The following is a 15,099-nucleotide window of genomic DNA, read 5'->3' on the forward strand; positions in this document are numbered from 1 at the left end:
GGTCCCAGCCAGCCAGCCAGCCAGCCAGCCATTCCCATCCATTGTCCCCATTCCCATGTCCCTCTTCCCATCCAGCCCATCCCATCCCATCCCATCCCATGCCAACCTGTTTCCCTTGAACGTTTCTGCCCCCCAGCTTAGTCCGATCTTTAATTCGTTTTTAATAATAAAATTTCCCTCGCAGCTCCCAGGACAATTGTCAGATGGGTGGTCAAGGCCCCGGTTTTCCCTTTTCGCATTCAATTCTCTCTCTTCTTCTTGTCTGTCTGTCTCTTTTCTGCCGCCTTAACCTGCCAATTGCTCGTTCCCAAAAAAGGTAGCCATCCCCAACTCCCAATTTGCACCCAAATCTCCTCATTTCTTCCTTCACCTCTTCCCAACCAACAACCTCGAAAATCCGTGGTGTTGAGTACTTCAATCATCAAAACCCATCTTTCGCCGTGCACTATCCATTCGTTTTTCGACTGCATTTTCTTCGCAAGAAGTCGCTGCATACTTTTCACTCCGTTTCGGCCTCTCTACCGGACCTGCTGCATCGGATTTCGAGCCCAGAATAGTCTCTTGCGGTCTTCTGGCACGATTTCGAAGTCCCGCGACCTGAGGTTATTCTCACCTAGGCAGCCCCACAAGAAAGAGAGCGACTGAGCGCCTTGCCTTGCACAAGTCACGTTACTCTCTACCCCGACTAGGAGCCTGACTAGGAGGTCGCCTCTAAACGCCGAATAGTCGACCGTCCCCCCAACGCAGCTCAATCCAAATCCCGGGAGTAGTCCGGCTCGTCATATTCGTTAACGAGCTTATTGATTGGACGAGATCCATCCAACCAAGCTTGCGCATCGTCGGATTGATTGGCTTGTTGTACCGTACCATTCACGCCTGCCTGTACATTCAGCCTCCTCTATTGTCTCTATACTTGCCCTGCTCGTACAGATCTCTCAATGCCGTGCGGGATCAAGCATACCGGACTTTATTAAATCTCCATCTTTTTTTCCCCTTGTCCGCCTTGGGTTGTGTAAATCTCAAGTACCTACCATATCATCCACACCTCTACCTACCCAAAGTACCCCTACACCTGCGTCTACTGCCACCATTCCATTCGCGTCGTAGGAGGAGAGTGCAAATATACTCTCTGCACTTACCTCATTTTGAGGGCCTCCATCACACATCATGACTTCGACGGCGGATATCCCGATGCGAGACAGCTCGTCGCCCGAGCTATCGGACCCTCCTTCCGTTCTATCAGACAACTCTCCTACCAATTTTGGAAACTCCAGAAACAGGCCTGGCGAGTTGGACGAAATAGTGGTCAACCAACGCGACTACCGGTACGATGGCTCAGGCCAACCTGTGCTGACCAAGGATGGTCTGCCTCGGAGAAAGCCTGGCCCCAAACCCGGTACCAAGTTAAAGCGCCTCTCCAATACCGACGGATCGCCAGCCGACGGCGCCAAGGTGCGAAGACCCCGGAAATCCAAAGATCCCACTGCACCGCCGAACGCCCGCAAGCGAAAGCTCGCATCCGCCGAACCAGAGGCCAAGATCATCGAGCCCCAGCCAGAGCACAGGGCTGCTACCATTGGCGCGTCCAGCACACCCGTCTCCGCGCGGCAAACGCAACTATCGGAGATGGGTATCACAAACTTAAACAACAGAGTAGAGCCTATGGCCCAGCCGAGCAGCAACTTCAAACGCGAAGTTTCTAGCGCCCAGCCTCGCATCTCCAGCATGTCAAGTCTCCTCAACGACCCCGAACCACCGCCACGACCGAGTGCTCCTCCCGCGCGATCCAGCGGAACGAATTACGACCCTATCCGTTCAAACTACGATCCCGTCAGGGAAACCATGGTGACGCACAGCTTCTCCAGTAGTATGGGGTCTCCACGCGCCCCTGCATCCAACACGGTCAACCGCGCCAGCGCGTCGCCCTCGATTGCTAGCCTAGTCGACCCTACTCCTACCCAGAACTTGATCTCGCCAGTTCCTTCGCGCGCTACCTTTTCACAAAGCACCTCTTCTCAGCCCCCGCGTGCTAAACAAGAGACGAGCTCGGTACCAGTTTCTCCCAACCCCTTCCGGCAGCCAGTCTCTCCCAATCCATTCCGGCAAGAGTTCGTGGCGCCTCCGGCTCCCAAGTCAGCGGCACCTGAAATGAGGAAATCGATACCGGAAGTCAAAAAGTCGGCCCTTGAGATCAAGAAGTCAACTCCCACTGTGGTGTTGCCCTCGAAAGCAGGCATTGAGATCCGCCCGACCTCCATCACAACTATAGGCGCCGGATACAAGCGTACGCCCCCGAAAAACCAGAGCGCTGCCTCGTCTTCCCCGCAAATGGGAGCCCAGAAAGACCCCTCGTTTGCTATGGGTGGAGGCGCGGAACGCTCAATCTTGGATTTTGGCAAGGCCGAACCCGGCCAAGAACTTACGACTCCTTCGATTTCTCTCCACATTCCTCTCGGGGCGAAACCAACAAGTATGTCAACTTCATGCGCTTGGCCGAAGAACGTTATGGGTGGGATGCTCTGCATCCACGACAAGCCGAACAGCGTGCCCGAAAAGCACGCATCGCTGCCGCGTCTGCTGCTTTGGCTCAGAACGACTCCAGCCGAGAGGGTGACGAAATGAGTGTCGACGAGTCGGAGAATGAAGACAGCAATGTTGATATGGGCGGCATCAGCGGACCAGACAAGCCTGGCGAGATCAAGAAGCGAAAGAAGCGACATTTCAAGGAGGACGAGTATGACAAGGATGATGATTTCGTCGACGATTCCGAAATGCTGTGGGAGGAGCAGGCCGCTGCCAGCAGAGATGGGTTCTTTGTGTACTCTGGACCTCTGATTCCCGAGGTCGAAAAACCGGAACCTGGACGGTATGTGCTTCCTTACACGGTGCTAAGCCATTTGCCGCGAGTGCAATTACTAACTTATGATTCTAGTGGCGACGGTTTACCCAAGCGAGGACGTGGCTCACGGGGCGGACGTGGCTCTGCTCGGGCCGCAGGTACCACTCGAGGACGCGGTGGTGGCCCTGGTTCTCGGGGCGGTGCTGTACGGAAGCCTCGCATGACTAAGGCCGACAAGGCTCAGTTGGACCGCGAGAAACTGGAGCGGGAGCAAGCATTCCTGCAGAAGTCGGGTACCGGCACCAACTACAACGTGCTACATCCGACCAGCCCGCAGTTTGCTGGATTATAAGATCTGAACGGGCGGATCGCACCCAAAATGTATCTGTTTGCTCCCTAGCAAGCTCGGGCCAAACATTGGCCCTGATGATAGCTTTGCGAAGGTCGGGTTCGTTATCAGGAAGGCATTACGCCACGAGCGTTGCTGCTACTTGGTATTGTGTATCATGGCGATAGAGGCGAAACCCCGGCGGCTTTTTCTCATGTTAAAAATCATATTGTTGCATGGAAGGGAAGGGGCACTACGGTGTTACCAGGAGTTTGGTTGATTCATGGCAGGTCTCGTTTCGATACCAATCTCGCTAAGGTTTCCGAGATCATGGCTAGCATACTGGCGTCAAGGTAGACAGTCATCTCGCGTGTCGCAGAAGACGAAAGGCGGGGACAATTGTGTTTTCTGGGGGGGTTTCTGTAGCCCGGTTTGTAGACAACCAGTGCGCTTCTACTTCACTGCCTGCTTTTGTCACTTCTGCGAATGTTTGTCATTTGATATTTCAGCGTGCAATTTGCATGGAGATGTTCCCGAGGACATGCTCAGTCTCCTTGGTTCAATGGGTCGCTCGCCCGTCATTTCTGTATGTATAATTGTTATTTATAATACACCTTCACTAATACTGAATATTGACTATGTCCACGCGTACAATCCTTTTTTACACATTCTCATCGACCCTGAAGAGTGCCACGAAGAAGACCAAGCACGCTTGATGGACAACGTTCGGTAGAGTATTCTTTTTCTAGCTCGCGTTGCTTGTCCACTCTGCGAACTGCCTCACCGTCTCGAGCGCGGGATTGCACTCGGCCCAGGCGTACCACGTCTGCCGGAAAGCCAGGACCGTCTCCTGCTTGGACCCCCACATGTACGCCTCGGGCAGCGCGTGGGAGTAGTTCTCCGGGTGGCCCAGGGCCGGCCAGTAGTGCTTGTTGTGGTGTTCTGTGAGCTGGTACAGCCGCGCCACCTGCCCGGTCACGTCCTGGATCAGGGGCGCGTAGTCGTCGCGGTCGACGATGTCGCGCCGCGCGAGCACGATGTCGCTCAGGGCTTCCTCGCGCACCCACCCCATCTTCTCCTCGTAGCTCAGCTTCGTCGACCGTCCGGCTCCGTCTCCTTCTGCCTTCTCCTCTTCCCCGCCTTCTGCCTTCTTCTTTTCCATCTCGTCGACGTGCGCCGAAAGCGCCACCAGGTCCAGCATCAGGCGCGTCTTGAGCAGCGTCATGGATGCGAGGAAGCTGAGGTCCTTGACCTTCCTGAAGGGTTCGGATAAGTCCTCCAGGGCGTCCTCTCCCGTCAGGTCCAGGAACGGCTGGGACATGTCGGACCAGTCGTAGTCGGCGCTCGTGCCCTTGACGGCGTACCACTTGAGAAAATCGAAGGCCTCCTGGTCCCGGCCCAGGCGCAGGTACAGCACGGGCACCTGGCTGCGCACGCCGAGGTTGTCGCCGCGGCACAGGCGCAGCATCTCGAGGGCCCTGCCCAGCGCCGCCTCGACGGCCTCGCCCGTGCGGAGGTTGAGGCACGTCGTCATGTGGTCGTGCAGCGCCTGCATGTAAGGCCGGGTGGCGGGGAAGCGGCCCCAGAAGAGGCCGAGGGCGCCGCTGCTCTCGTCGAAGACGTCGCCGGGCGCGTAGTCGTCACCGGGCCGCGCGCGCAGCTCCGCCTCGGCCTCGGCGGCGGCGGCGCGCGCCTGCTTCACCAGCAGGCAGGACGTCTTGTGGGCGGGCCGGTGCGCGCGCTGGTGCTCCGGCCCGCAGTAGTGCACCAGCAGGCAGGCGCCGCACTTGAAGAGGTCCTTGCCGCGCCGGCGGCAGTCGGGCGCGGCGCAGGCCTCGTAGAAGAGGCCGAGGTTCATTCGGTTCATCTCGCTTCGTCTTGCAAGATCTGATCTGTGTTTCTCGGGCCCGGCCTTGTTATTCTGGGTCGATCGTATTGCTTGGCAATCAGTTTGGGTGGTGTTCTGGTGTGCTATCGTTCGGTTCAACACGTGGTGGATGGCTTGAGGCCAACTTACACCCGGTTTCATCGAGTCATGTCCCTGTTTCAGGAGTTCAGGCTGAACAGGGGGTTGTGTTCACAACTGGCGGGCTGGCAGCAGCTGCCGATGCCATGTTAGTGATAAAGCAATTGGAGTGCAATGCGCTTTCGCTGCCTCAACAATAAAAATCGATGCGATGAGGCGATACCTTGCTACCGGATCATGAGATCTGGAGAGGCTCCTACCAAGATCTCCATTTTCTTGGGGTTTCTTTTTCTTTCTGGAAACTTTCCATGCACCACATGACCTCGACGTCATTCGCGCCTCGCGCCTCGTGCCTAAGCCTCTCATCCCGATTGGACGGCCACGACCGGTTGCAGCGAAACGGTCGTCAAGGGGAGCAAACATTCACCGGCATTCTCCGAGTTGGCAAGTTTCCTTTGGTAAGGAATGGGGTGTGATTTGTCTATTCATTTATTTCCCATCATATCCTATAAAACAGTCCAAGAGTCCAACCAACGACGCTGCTTACAAGCAGGGCCAGTCCATCTCAATGGGCTCGAGGTCGCCGGCACCGCGGAAGTCCTCCTCGAGCTCGGCCTGCTCGACGAGCATGGTGCGGTCGGTCTGGCAGCCGAGCTGGGCGAGCTGGCGCCAGCGGGCGAGGTCCTCGGGGTTGCGCTTGTCGCCGTGGGCGTCGACGGACTTTTCCCAGTGGCCCTTGGAGAAGCCGATCATGGTGCTGATGCGCTTCTCCTTGATGTCGTAGACCATGCTGACGAGCGTGCCCGTCTCCTCGAGCCAGCTGCACTGCCACAGCTCGCCGGGCCGCACGCACTGGTACGTCACGGCCTGGTAGTTCTTGCGGCCGGCCATGGGCCCGCCGTGGATGGCGTACACGATCCGGTCCTCGTTGAAGAACCACATCTCGTACCGCCACGTCTCGGGCTTGCCCGACTCGGTCTCGGACCCCGGCACCGCGTACGAGTAGAGCAGGTGGCGGTCCCGGATGTCCTCGTCGAAGGACGCCGTCGATACGTTTCCGACGAGAGGCATGGTAATGATGGTGATGTGGTTTGGTGTTGTGGTGGATGGGTGGGTGTTTGGTTTGGTAGGTAGATAGGTAATGAGTCGTAGTGAGACGAGAAGATGGTGTTGTATCCTTTGGTCTTGGGTATCAATAGAGTTCAAGTGTGCAGTCTGGGTTGGTCAGTATCGAGTCATGCGGCTCAACATATATATAAGTACTCAGTGGCATCCAAAGCTCTCTCGTGATATCATGGCCAATGCGCCCAATCTAGGTAATCACGTTGTCGTCGTCGCCGCCACACATCACGTAAGGCTAACGAGATACACAGAGGCTACTACCGAAGAGCCGGGCGGCCGTGGCCCAGCAGGGCTTCTACCTCGGTAGAAGGGCCTCCATAGTCGTCCGAGCTGGGTTGACTGCTGCGACGATATTGTGGTCCCAAAACCGGGCATTTGGCACCACCGCTACACAGCCGTATGCACATCATGGCGTGCATGGGGCCGCCGAGGGGTCAGAAGGGTCAGAAGGCGCGAGTCCAGAACCCCCCTGGGCTGTCCCTGGGCTGTCCCTGGCATGTCGCCCGGGGCCCGTATTCGACTGGAATCCCACGAATCCCTGGCCCGTTCGGCTGTCGGACCGAATCGGTGGGTACCGCTAGATCGACCGCCACGAAGCTTGTCCTCTTTTTGCCAACTGTTCTAGTGGGTCTTCGCTGCAAGGAACCACTGACGGTGGGCTTTCGAAGCATCGTGAGATCTTCCAGACGACGGCTGCCCTCTCGGCAACGGGCGTTAGCAAGATTGGCCGGTCAGTCACTAGGCCCGATGGAGCTTCCAAGCTACCACATTACATCGACAACTACTTCTCTATGAGCATTTACAAACCAATCTTCGGATTGCTGCAGAGCTGCTTACTTAATGCATGATAGAAAAACCCAGGAGCGATCCTGTGTATTATGTAATAAGCCATGTACCTGCCCCCTACAATCAAACACAACAAACATTCATGTGCCATCCAATTCCAACAGTTCACCACACATAATCTACAACACCTCAGATGCCCGAGTCGTCTTGTTTTCCCTTAATCTGCTCCCCACAGAGGCGATTCCACCCAGTTCTTACAAACGCGTTGGGTTTCGGTGTCCTTGCCGAACTTTGGTATGCGCGTGGGCCGGACCAAGAGCTGGACCGCAAGGCCTGGAAAGGATAGTCAGCTTCTCGTATCTCTCGAGACCCCGATGTCTGCCACTTCTTCCGTAGGTCCCTCGTTCTTTTCTTTTGAGGAACACTCACCTGAACTGGCGTGCCACGCGATGTGGCAATGCAAGAGCCACGCGCCGGGGTTATCAGGCCTGAAAGCCATGACGAGGAAACCACCGGCGGGTATCATTGCCGTGTCCCTTCGTGGGGGGTTCTCGTAGTTAAAGTACTGCTCGGGGCTCGTCGCTTCGTCCCATGTCGTGTTGCCCTGTCCCAGGACGACGAAGTCGCTCCCGTGAAGATGCATCGGATGGGGGCTATGTTGCGGGACCGGATGTGAGTAAGTAGCCTTGGGAAGAAAAGGGATACGGTACAAAGCAATGCTTACATGATTGGGCTGTCTCTTGGTGGATCTGGCGAGTCAAGAACCACGTAGATGAAACCGTGGTCGTATCTCTCTGTCGCCAATGTCAGTCTAGATAGAACATAAGGGGTTATGGACGTGGAAGGGGAGCGTACCCTCTACGACCCTGTAGAGGGGGTTGTTGATGGACTCGTTTACGTTCAGGATAGTCGGTTTGTCGAAGTCGAGCCACAGGGGATCCTTGCCAAGCTTCCAGTGCACGTAGGGAGCCCCCGGCGGTCCGAAGATAGGCCCTTCCTGGGGGCTTCCCTGCTTCAAAGGTGTCTCTAGTGACGTTGTTCTGCGGGTGTTGATCGACACACCACGGCACAATCGGGTTGAGTAGGGTGGGCTCGACGTCGGCACAGGTGTTGTTTGGCTGCCCACCCACGTCTTGAGGCAACTGCGTCGACCCCTTCCTCGACGCATCGTATCGGACAATTGCGGTTCTGTTATCGACAATGGGGGTCGGGGTCACCAGCAATCCCGAAGAAATTGCAGGCAGCCGCAGGCGTAGTCCGCATCCAGTAATCAGTGGATGTGTCGTTCTTGCCTTCCACGATTACCGTGTACCTTTGACCTGTGATATGTAAAGTCAGGAGATTCCGCCCCGGATTATATGAGAAACCTGGAAAATACGTACCTATACCTATAAACAACTCCTCGACGGTGAATGGCTGGACTGCTACCAGATCATTGGCGATGACGGTCAAGTTATGACCATCGATTCTGAAGTTGAAGCTGGTCCCGGAGGCACCGTTGATCAGCTTGAGCGTGTGGTTCTTTCCGGGCGTGAATACGGTCTCGTAGTAAGGTCCATCCGTGCTGCCGTTGTAATGGCCTATACCATTGACAAGTATACTGTCGGTGGCTGGCGGCGGGTCACTCACGTTTTTCGTCATTTCCGCCTCGAAAGCAAGAAACGCAGTCTCGTGGACCCAGTCTGTGATCATGATGGGGCCGAGGTCGATGTCCCAGTCCGCACTGGAAGGCCCATGGATGACCAGCGGCCCAGCGACACCGTCAGGGTACTGGTTCTTGGAGTCAGCACCATATGTATATCATGCAGACCTCACTCGGAGGGAAAAGGGGTCGACATACTTGTGACGAGTAGTGGCTGTGATACCATGAGTGGCCGTACTGCATGGCCGTGAAGTTGTACGTGAAGGTGTCGTTGGGGGCGATGGGGCACTGGGTGACCCCGTTGACGCCGTCCATCAGGTTGGTGCCCAGCTGCCGGATCCCATGCCAGTGGATGGTAGTGCCATTGTCCGCCAACTTGTTGGTCACGTGGATGACGAGCTGGTCACCCCAGCAAGCTTCTATGACGGGGCCGGGATAGGTGCCGTTAAAGTACTTTCCTTGGTCTTTTCGATGCCGTCGGGTTTCAACTTTCAAGAAGAGTAAGTAAGTGCGAATTGACGAACCGACAGAGGATTTAGAGAGACCTACGTCTGGGTTTTCGGTCACGTCTAACCAGTACTGTGGCTCTTTGTCAGCTGCCATCAGGTTACGAGTGATTGGAAAGAGTGGTATATACTTCTCTGGTGATCCCCCTTTGGCGTATTCTTCCTTTCCTCGTCTAATCTCCAATAAGTATGCATTCCTTGAGTCGATGCTTTACAAATGAGACATGGATTAGCTTACAGTTGGTGCGGACGTCATACTGAGTGAAGCTAGGCGTGTTGGCCGTAGGGTCTCGGATCCAGCAGTCCCTGGATGTCTCGGTATTACAAAACTCCCATCCTTGGGCTTCTAGTTCGGGATAGTGGCATTCGAAAGTGGCCTTTGGTTGAACATTGACATCGGGAACTGAGGGGAAACCAGGGTCGTGTGAAACTTCCTTGGGCAATCCAAGGGGCTTCTGGGAGGCGTCTTGGTCAACGATAATAGAGGAAAAGGGATTGAGCTGTGTGACTTGCAGCACAAACTCTACGGTCACTTGAAACCAACCCATTTTGCTGGCGACTGAATGGCTAGTTGTTAGAGAACTACTACCCTTGCCTACGTACTCACCTGGGCTTTCTTTTGAGCGACGGCCATCAACTTATATGTGGTCTGCTCCCCAAGGCATTTGTCACAATAAGTAAGTACTATATACCTTCAATGATCACAAGCAGCTACAAAGCTCGGCCACACCGTAGAAACATACGACCTTTTACGTATCCAACATAAGCAAGAGATAGGGAGGGAGATAGTTAGCGGTGAGGCTACTGCCTGTTTAAGTAACACAGAGCTGCGCCTAAAGGAAGTCGATCAACGTGTCTATACCAGTCATATTAAGGAGCTGGTTAATGGCAGGCCGGCTGTGCGAGAGCTGAAAGCCAGTGGCTGCGTCTGCGTCCATCATATGAGCCGAGTTTCCGGCCGAATCGGCCGGAAAGCTGAACAATAGTTCCTCGTCGTCCTGTAAGTTGCGTAATGACAAAATGGACAAGCCCGTCGATCAAGTGTGCACTACCTACCTAAATTTTCGATAGTTGGATATCTGTCGAATCATGGTCTTTCATCTTTTACCTGCCTTCAGCATATTTTCGGCCATGTTACGTTGCGTTGTGGATGGGAACAAAGAACTCCCGCAAGCTACCAATGTGACAGGTAGAAAACGGGAGTCTCACGTGGTAAGCAGTCGGGTCTTTTCTCTCTCTCCGGGGGTGACTCAGATCCAAAGGTGATCATGGTCCCGGGCATTTGGGATGTAGGGCTGCATTCAGCCGCAACTCAATTCGTCCACGTAAGGGTTGCTTTCTCACGTGTGATTTCAGCCCACACCAATGGGCATGACAGAAAGCTTGGTCTCGCTTACATCACCGATTGGGCCCTGATACGAACTTGGCCAAGTAGGACTTGGCTGACATATCAGCCCCCCGCGCGCCCTCGGTAAACTGGTAAAATTGACCCGACGCTTATGCTGGTATGAGTCGAAAAGCAAAAGAACAAAAAAATCAATGCTGCGAGGTGTCGGTGAAACGACTCGGATATCGTAAATACGGAACATCCGACGCGAAGCCAAACCGACCTGCGAGCGAGCCAGCTGAGGTATAAGGATGTGTTCCACCGCAGTCTCGGTCTTCGGCTCGGTGACAACTTTTATCCTATAGGGATCAACGGCTCGCACATATGATTTGTAGCTGCGGCTAACAACGCATACTGCAACGAAAATTGAGGGAAGACAGCAAAACGATCCCGAATCGAGAGAGACATGGTCATAATCAACACAGCATGGTTGCCCGTATTCAGCCGTATCAACTATGATACCTTTCCAGATTGGGGAATCCGCTGGTGTTGCCCCCGTATGTAGTTTCTTCCCAACGATATCAGAGTTGTTATATCCTTGTCGAACCGATTGTGTGGTTGGCTATCCATAATGCGCATGACCCGATGCCATATATGGTCAGCCCCTATCCCTGCCATCACGAAATTGGTGCACCAGCCAATGCCAATACCAGCAAACAAACATGGTTGTCCCAGTCTCGGCTGGTCATTCCGAGCTACGCACCATTGTTCCGGTCAGCTTACGTACAGCCCGTAATTCCGCTGACAGTTGTTTTCCATGGAAAGCCGGCTTCTGTTCATGCTTCCAAAAATTAGATAGGCAAGAAAGTGCGAGCGTTATCAGTTACCATCTGATACAGACGGCCATTGTAGAGTGGCTCAGCCTCTAAGCCCTACTGTGTAAGTCGAGTATCCATGCTTGAGGCCGAGTTGAACCCGAAGATACGGTGTGCTTGCAGCCAACTAAGGCACACACATCTAAATTAGGCAACGTCAAGGATGCTGCATCAACTCATGACTTGTCACAAGCAGCCAAGAAGACTTAAAAGTCAGCTTTGCATGAGTAATAACTGCCCCGTAGAGACGGTTGCATTAATTTGGGTCCATACGGATTAGAGCCTCCTTAATAATAGGTTTTAACAGCCAAATTGCAGTATAACCTTCAACCGAAACATTCTTGATCAGACCTTCACCTAAGACTTTTAGTCTGTTCCTACTAGACTTGGAAGATCAAATTTACCGAACAGTGTGCATGTACAACGATCCACATACAGTTGTGCTCCAAGATCACAAATTGCAGTTTCTCATTCTTACCGCAGGGGATTCACTTCAATGTAGCCCAAGACAAAAGCATTCGCCACATCAGAAACTTCCTCATCCGTCCAGGGACTGTATTCTATCTCCCCATCCTCATTCTCGAGGTCGGAAAGGGTGTCAAGATCACGATGCCATTTGCGAGGTGAACTGTAGAGGGCATCGAGCTCGCCACCGTATAGGTTGCCCAGCCTGACGTCGGGGTCCAACACATTGTCCCCACGGCACGCCAGAGTATCCCGCAAAATGTCCAGCGCATCGGCCCAGCTTCCTCCGTCATCTTCCCAAAGACGTAAACCCCTAAAACGCAAGGTTCGGAGGGCACTGCCGTTCAATTGGCCGAACATATTCTCAAGTACATCCTGCCTGATAGTAAAGCTGTGGAGAACCAAAGTATGCACCTTCGTCCAGTTCACTCCTTGAAGGGCAGGGCCCAAGGCAAAATATCTGTCGTCGGGAGTGCTGTCCGGCCCGTGGTAGCCAAACGGGCCCATATTGACCCAAATAGTATCGAGCTTACCTCCTGAAAGCATGGCTCCAAAGTAAGAAATGGCATAGTCCCGGTTTTCTGGTGAGGTTGCACTCGGCGTCCAGCTGCAAGGAAGCTTGTGCCTTCAAGCCCAAACTCGAACTTCTCTAGCTGCTCACCGGCAGTGCCTAGCTCAGTCATGGTTTCCATCTCAGAACCCTTGGGCTTTTCGGAGGAGAGAAGAGTAAATTGACCCCAAGTAGGGAAACCTTCAATTGTGAGATTCGTGATTGGTGTACCGGCTCTGTGACAGGCGATTGGGAGCTCTGACAGCAGTCTCACAGCGGGCATTGAGACGTCGCCGTCACCAGACTGGCTGAAAAAGATTTCGAGCCAGTCGTGGGGCACTGCCATCGCTGTTAATAGTTGCTTGTTGTCGTTCACGACCCTGAAGCAATCGGGGTTATAGGGTCCCGCTTGCATATCTAGCATGGGCTCATCTGTTATGATAAACTCAAGCCCTTCATGCCGTATGAATCCCAGGAATCGAACAATCCCCTGGACGAATGAGCCGCTCTGGATGAGTTCCAACTGCTCTTGGTGCTTTTGATGATAGACCTCGTGTGCTTTCCATAGCAACTCTCGGTAGGTGCGGACAGCCTTTTCTCTCTCCGTTTCCTCGTAGCCGTAGAAGTGACATGGTCGATCGTAGTACTCCAAGTACCTGTCCCCATCCCAAGCATCAAAAATTCTGTGGCCATTGCGGAGGCATTCAGCCACCTCCGGAGAATCCTTGTAATTCTCATTGCCGCAATTTTCCTTAAGCTCTAGGCTTTCCGATCCACGCAGAGTAGGCCGAGGTACTTCATCCCATGCGTCGCGGCATAATCGCCAATGGGGGTCGTAATACCGGCAATATGCGTCGACATCATGCAGCCGGGCCTCGACGAACAGCGACATGTCGACTGCCTCTTCCGGGTTGTAGCAGGCCAGCGAGATGATGACCTTGCGTACGCTGGCGGCGATGATAGGATTGCAAGAGACCAGCTCTTCGGCGCGGCGTACTGACTTCTTGTCCAGCTCGATGGCCAGAGTAGAGAATAACATGGAAGTCGCGACGTCGCTCAGGCGCCGACACGTCAGTCGCAGAGCACGGCAAGTTTCCCGCAGGTCTTCCGTGGACGTGTCCAAATCCTCGGTCCGAAAATCCTCGAATGTGAGGTACAGAATTTCCAACGGAAGGTCAAGAATACCAGTTCCCGACCCTTGGTCCCCATTAGCAGATGGATTGCCATGGCGGGTACCGTCGCTGGGGTGTAATGAGTCCATGAGGTTCATAATACTCTAGGCATGGGGCGGAGGAAATTGCCGATGAGACCGGCAAGTCAACTTCATCGTGGATCAACGCGAGAGTCGGAGAAAGCAAAACAGATCTGTTGGCCCGGGTAGGTGGCTGAGCAGGACCCACCGGTATTGTGGCGCCACCGGCCCCTATTTCGCATTTCGTGAGGGTCGGAAGCACAGCAAGCTGGATGGGAGATTGTTGTAGACTAGACCGCAGTAAGCACCACTACACCACGGATTTCACTGTTGCTTGAAGGTAAACGAGTGTATTTGCTATCGGCCAGGGTCATGTGCCGATTCAGTCATCAGTAGACAGAAGAAGGTACCCGATCTTGAATAACAAGTAGCTATATGCAGTCCACATCCCAGCTCTTAGGCTTTTAGGTATCCGGTGCTTTCATACTCTACTGTTTTTTGTTCTTAGCGTAGATGAAGTTGGCGGCTGGGACAGTCAGTATGTATAGACCAAGCGAAGTGGAACTTGGACTTACCGACCGGCTTTAGACCGTTGGCTTTGGCCCAGTCTCGTACACCGTGGCCCTCCTTTCCGAAGCCCCAATGCTGTCTGTCTCCCGGCTTCGAAACGTGAATAGGCTCTGTCGTCCCGTTGGCGGGTGCAAAAGCCAGGAACACATAACGATGCTTTCCCGTCTTGGGCGGCGGTCCCGGTGGCTTGTATGGGATGATATCCTGGAGATCCGTGAAGTGAACATTGGAACACGCCGCATCGGAGGGCGCGGAGAGAGTGAGACCTGTGGCGATGAAGTGGCACATCTCGGACCACTTTGGGTTGTCCCGAGACGGCGCATCAGGGTCGGTCAGGGCGACAATATATGTCATGTTGGAGCCGCAAAGTGAAGCTGATGAGTCGGATGCCTCCCTGAGGGTGATTTGCGGCGCATGTTGAAGCTTCTTCACCTTCATCGTGTTGCCAAGCGATGCATAGTTGCTTGATGACCACTCCGCATCTAGTAAGAACGAGGGAGTAAAGTCATCAATCACTGGACAGATTAGATACTGTTCAGGTGGGGGTGGCTTGAGCGGGAATAACGTACCAGTGGGAATGATCTCGGCTTCCTTCAATCTGGCCACGTTGAGCAAGGATGAAACGCAGTTTGGCGATGTTAGACTTACTCCTCTTGGACCTTGTGTAGCTTGGACTCCTGAGTAGCTGCCTCATCGCTAGTTAGGACGGCCTGTTCTCCGGGGACTACCACGAGCGAGCGCTCGGACGCTGAGTAGCATCAAGGCCACGGCGGCTTGGCGAAACGATGTCATTGTGCCAACGATAGGTGTGGTTGATATGAAGAAAAAGAGCTGCGGCGGAGTTGATGTTAATTAATAGTACAAAATCCACCCGAAATGAGTCGGACGCAGTGAAGTTGATGTTGCCGGCCTGCCCCACCTCGAGCGGTGA

The 15,099-nt window shown here is 54.2% G+C and overlaps 7 protein-coding genes across 7 annotated transcripts; 1 reads left to right on the top strand and 6 right to left on the bottom strand.

Annotated features, from left to right (window-relative positions):
- Window positions 1-1,167: 1,167 nt before the first annotated feature.
- On the top strand, window positions 1,168-3,191 carry PG997_013213 (Histone promoter control protein 2; the record flags this gene model as incomplete). The annotated part of the gene is made up of 3 exons (XM_066817527.1): window positions 1,168-2,470; window positions 2,536-2,866; window positions 2,933-3,191. The coding sequence occupies 3 exons, from the start codon at window positions 1,168-1,170 to the stop codon at window positions 3,189-3,191; spliced, it is 1,893 nt and encodes a 630-aa protein (XP_066663219.1).
- A 721-nt stretch (window positions 3,192-3,912) lies between these two features.
- PG997_013214 (uncharacterized protein) lies at window positions 3,913-5,034 on the bottom strand (the record flags this gene model as incomplete). Its single annotated transcript, XM_066817528.1, has 1 exon — window positions 3,913-5,034. The coding sequence occupies one exon, from the start codon at window positions 5,032-5,034 to the stop codon at window positions 3,913-3,915; it is 1,122 nt and encodes a 373-aa protein (XP_066663220.1).
- Window positions 5,035-5,676: 642 nt separating this feature from the next.
- Window positions 5,677-6,204, bottom strand: PG997_013215 (uncharacterized protein; the record flags this gene model as incomplete). The annotated part of the gene is made up of 1 exon (XM_066817529.1): window positions 5,677-6,204. One exon carries the CDS (start codon window positions 6,202-6,204, stop codon window positions 5,677-5,679), a length of 528 nt encoding a protein of 175 aa, XP_066663221.1.
- Window positions 6,205-7,258: 1,054 nt separating this feature from the next.
- Window positions 7,259-9,737, bottom strand: PG997_013216 (uncharacterized protein; the record flags this gene model as incomplete). The annotated part of the gene is made up of 8 exons (XM_066817530.1): window positions 7,259-7,374; window positions 7,471-7,694; window positions 7,766-7,835; window positions 7,897-8,199; window positions 8,259-8,360; window positions 8,424-8,811; window positions 8,882-9,171; window positions 9,428-9,737. The coding sequence occupies 8 exons, from the start codon at window positions 9,735-9,737 to the stop codon at window positions 7,259-7,261; spliced, it is 1,803 nt and encodes a 600-aa protein (XP_066663222.1).
- A 2,128-nt stretch (window positions 9,738-11,865) lies between these two features.
- Window positions 11,866-12,216, bottom strand: PG997_013217 (uncharacterized protein; the record flags this gene model as incomplete). Its single annotated transcript, XM_066817531.1, has 1 exon — window positions 11,866-12,216. One exon carries the CDS (start codon window positions 12,214-12,216, stop codon window positions 11,866-11,868), a length of 351 nt encoding a protein of 116 aa, XP_066663223.1.
- A 65-nt stretch (window positions 12,217-12,281) lies between these two features.
- Window positions 12,282-13,667, bottom strand: PG997_013218 (uncharacterized protein; the record flags this gene model as incomplete). The annotated part of the gene is made up of 1 exon (XM_066817532.1): window positions 12,282-13,667. The coding sequence occupies one exon, from the start codon at window positions 13,665-13,667 to the stop codon at window positions 12,282-12,284; it is 1,386 nt and encodes a 461-aa protein (XP_066663224.1).
- A 419-nt stretch (window positions 13,668-14,086) lies between these two features.
- On the bottom strand, window positions 14,087-14,960 carry PG997_013219 (PEBP-like protein; the record flags this gene model as incomplete). The annotated part of the gene is made up of 5 exons (XM_066817533.1): window positions 14,087-14,124; window positions 14,174-14,683; window positions 14,738-14,766; window positions 14,817-14,853; window positions 14,897-14,960. The coding sequence occupies 5 exons, from the start codon at window positions 14,958-14,960 to the stop codon at window positions 14,087-14,089; spliced, it is 678 nt and encodes a 225-aa protein (XP_066663225.1).
- Between the last annotated feature and the right edge of the window lie 139 nt (window positions 14,961-15,099).

The sequence above is a fragment of the Apiospora hydei genome, assembly GCF_038363865.1.
Source record: "Apiospora hydei strain CBS 114990 chromosome Unknown utg000009l_segment0_segment0, whole genome shotgun sequence".
Classification (NCBI taxonomy): Eukaryota; Fungi; Ascomycota; class Sordariomycetes; order Amphisphaeriales; family Apiosporaceae; genus Apiospora; species Apiospora hydei.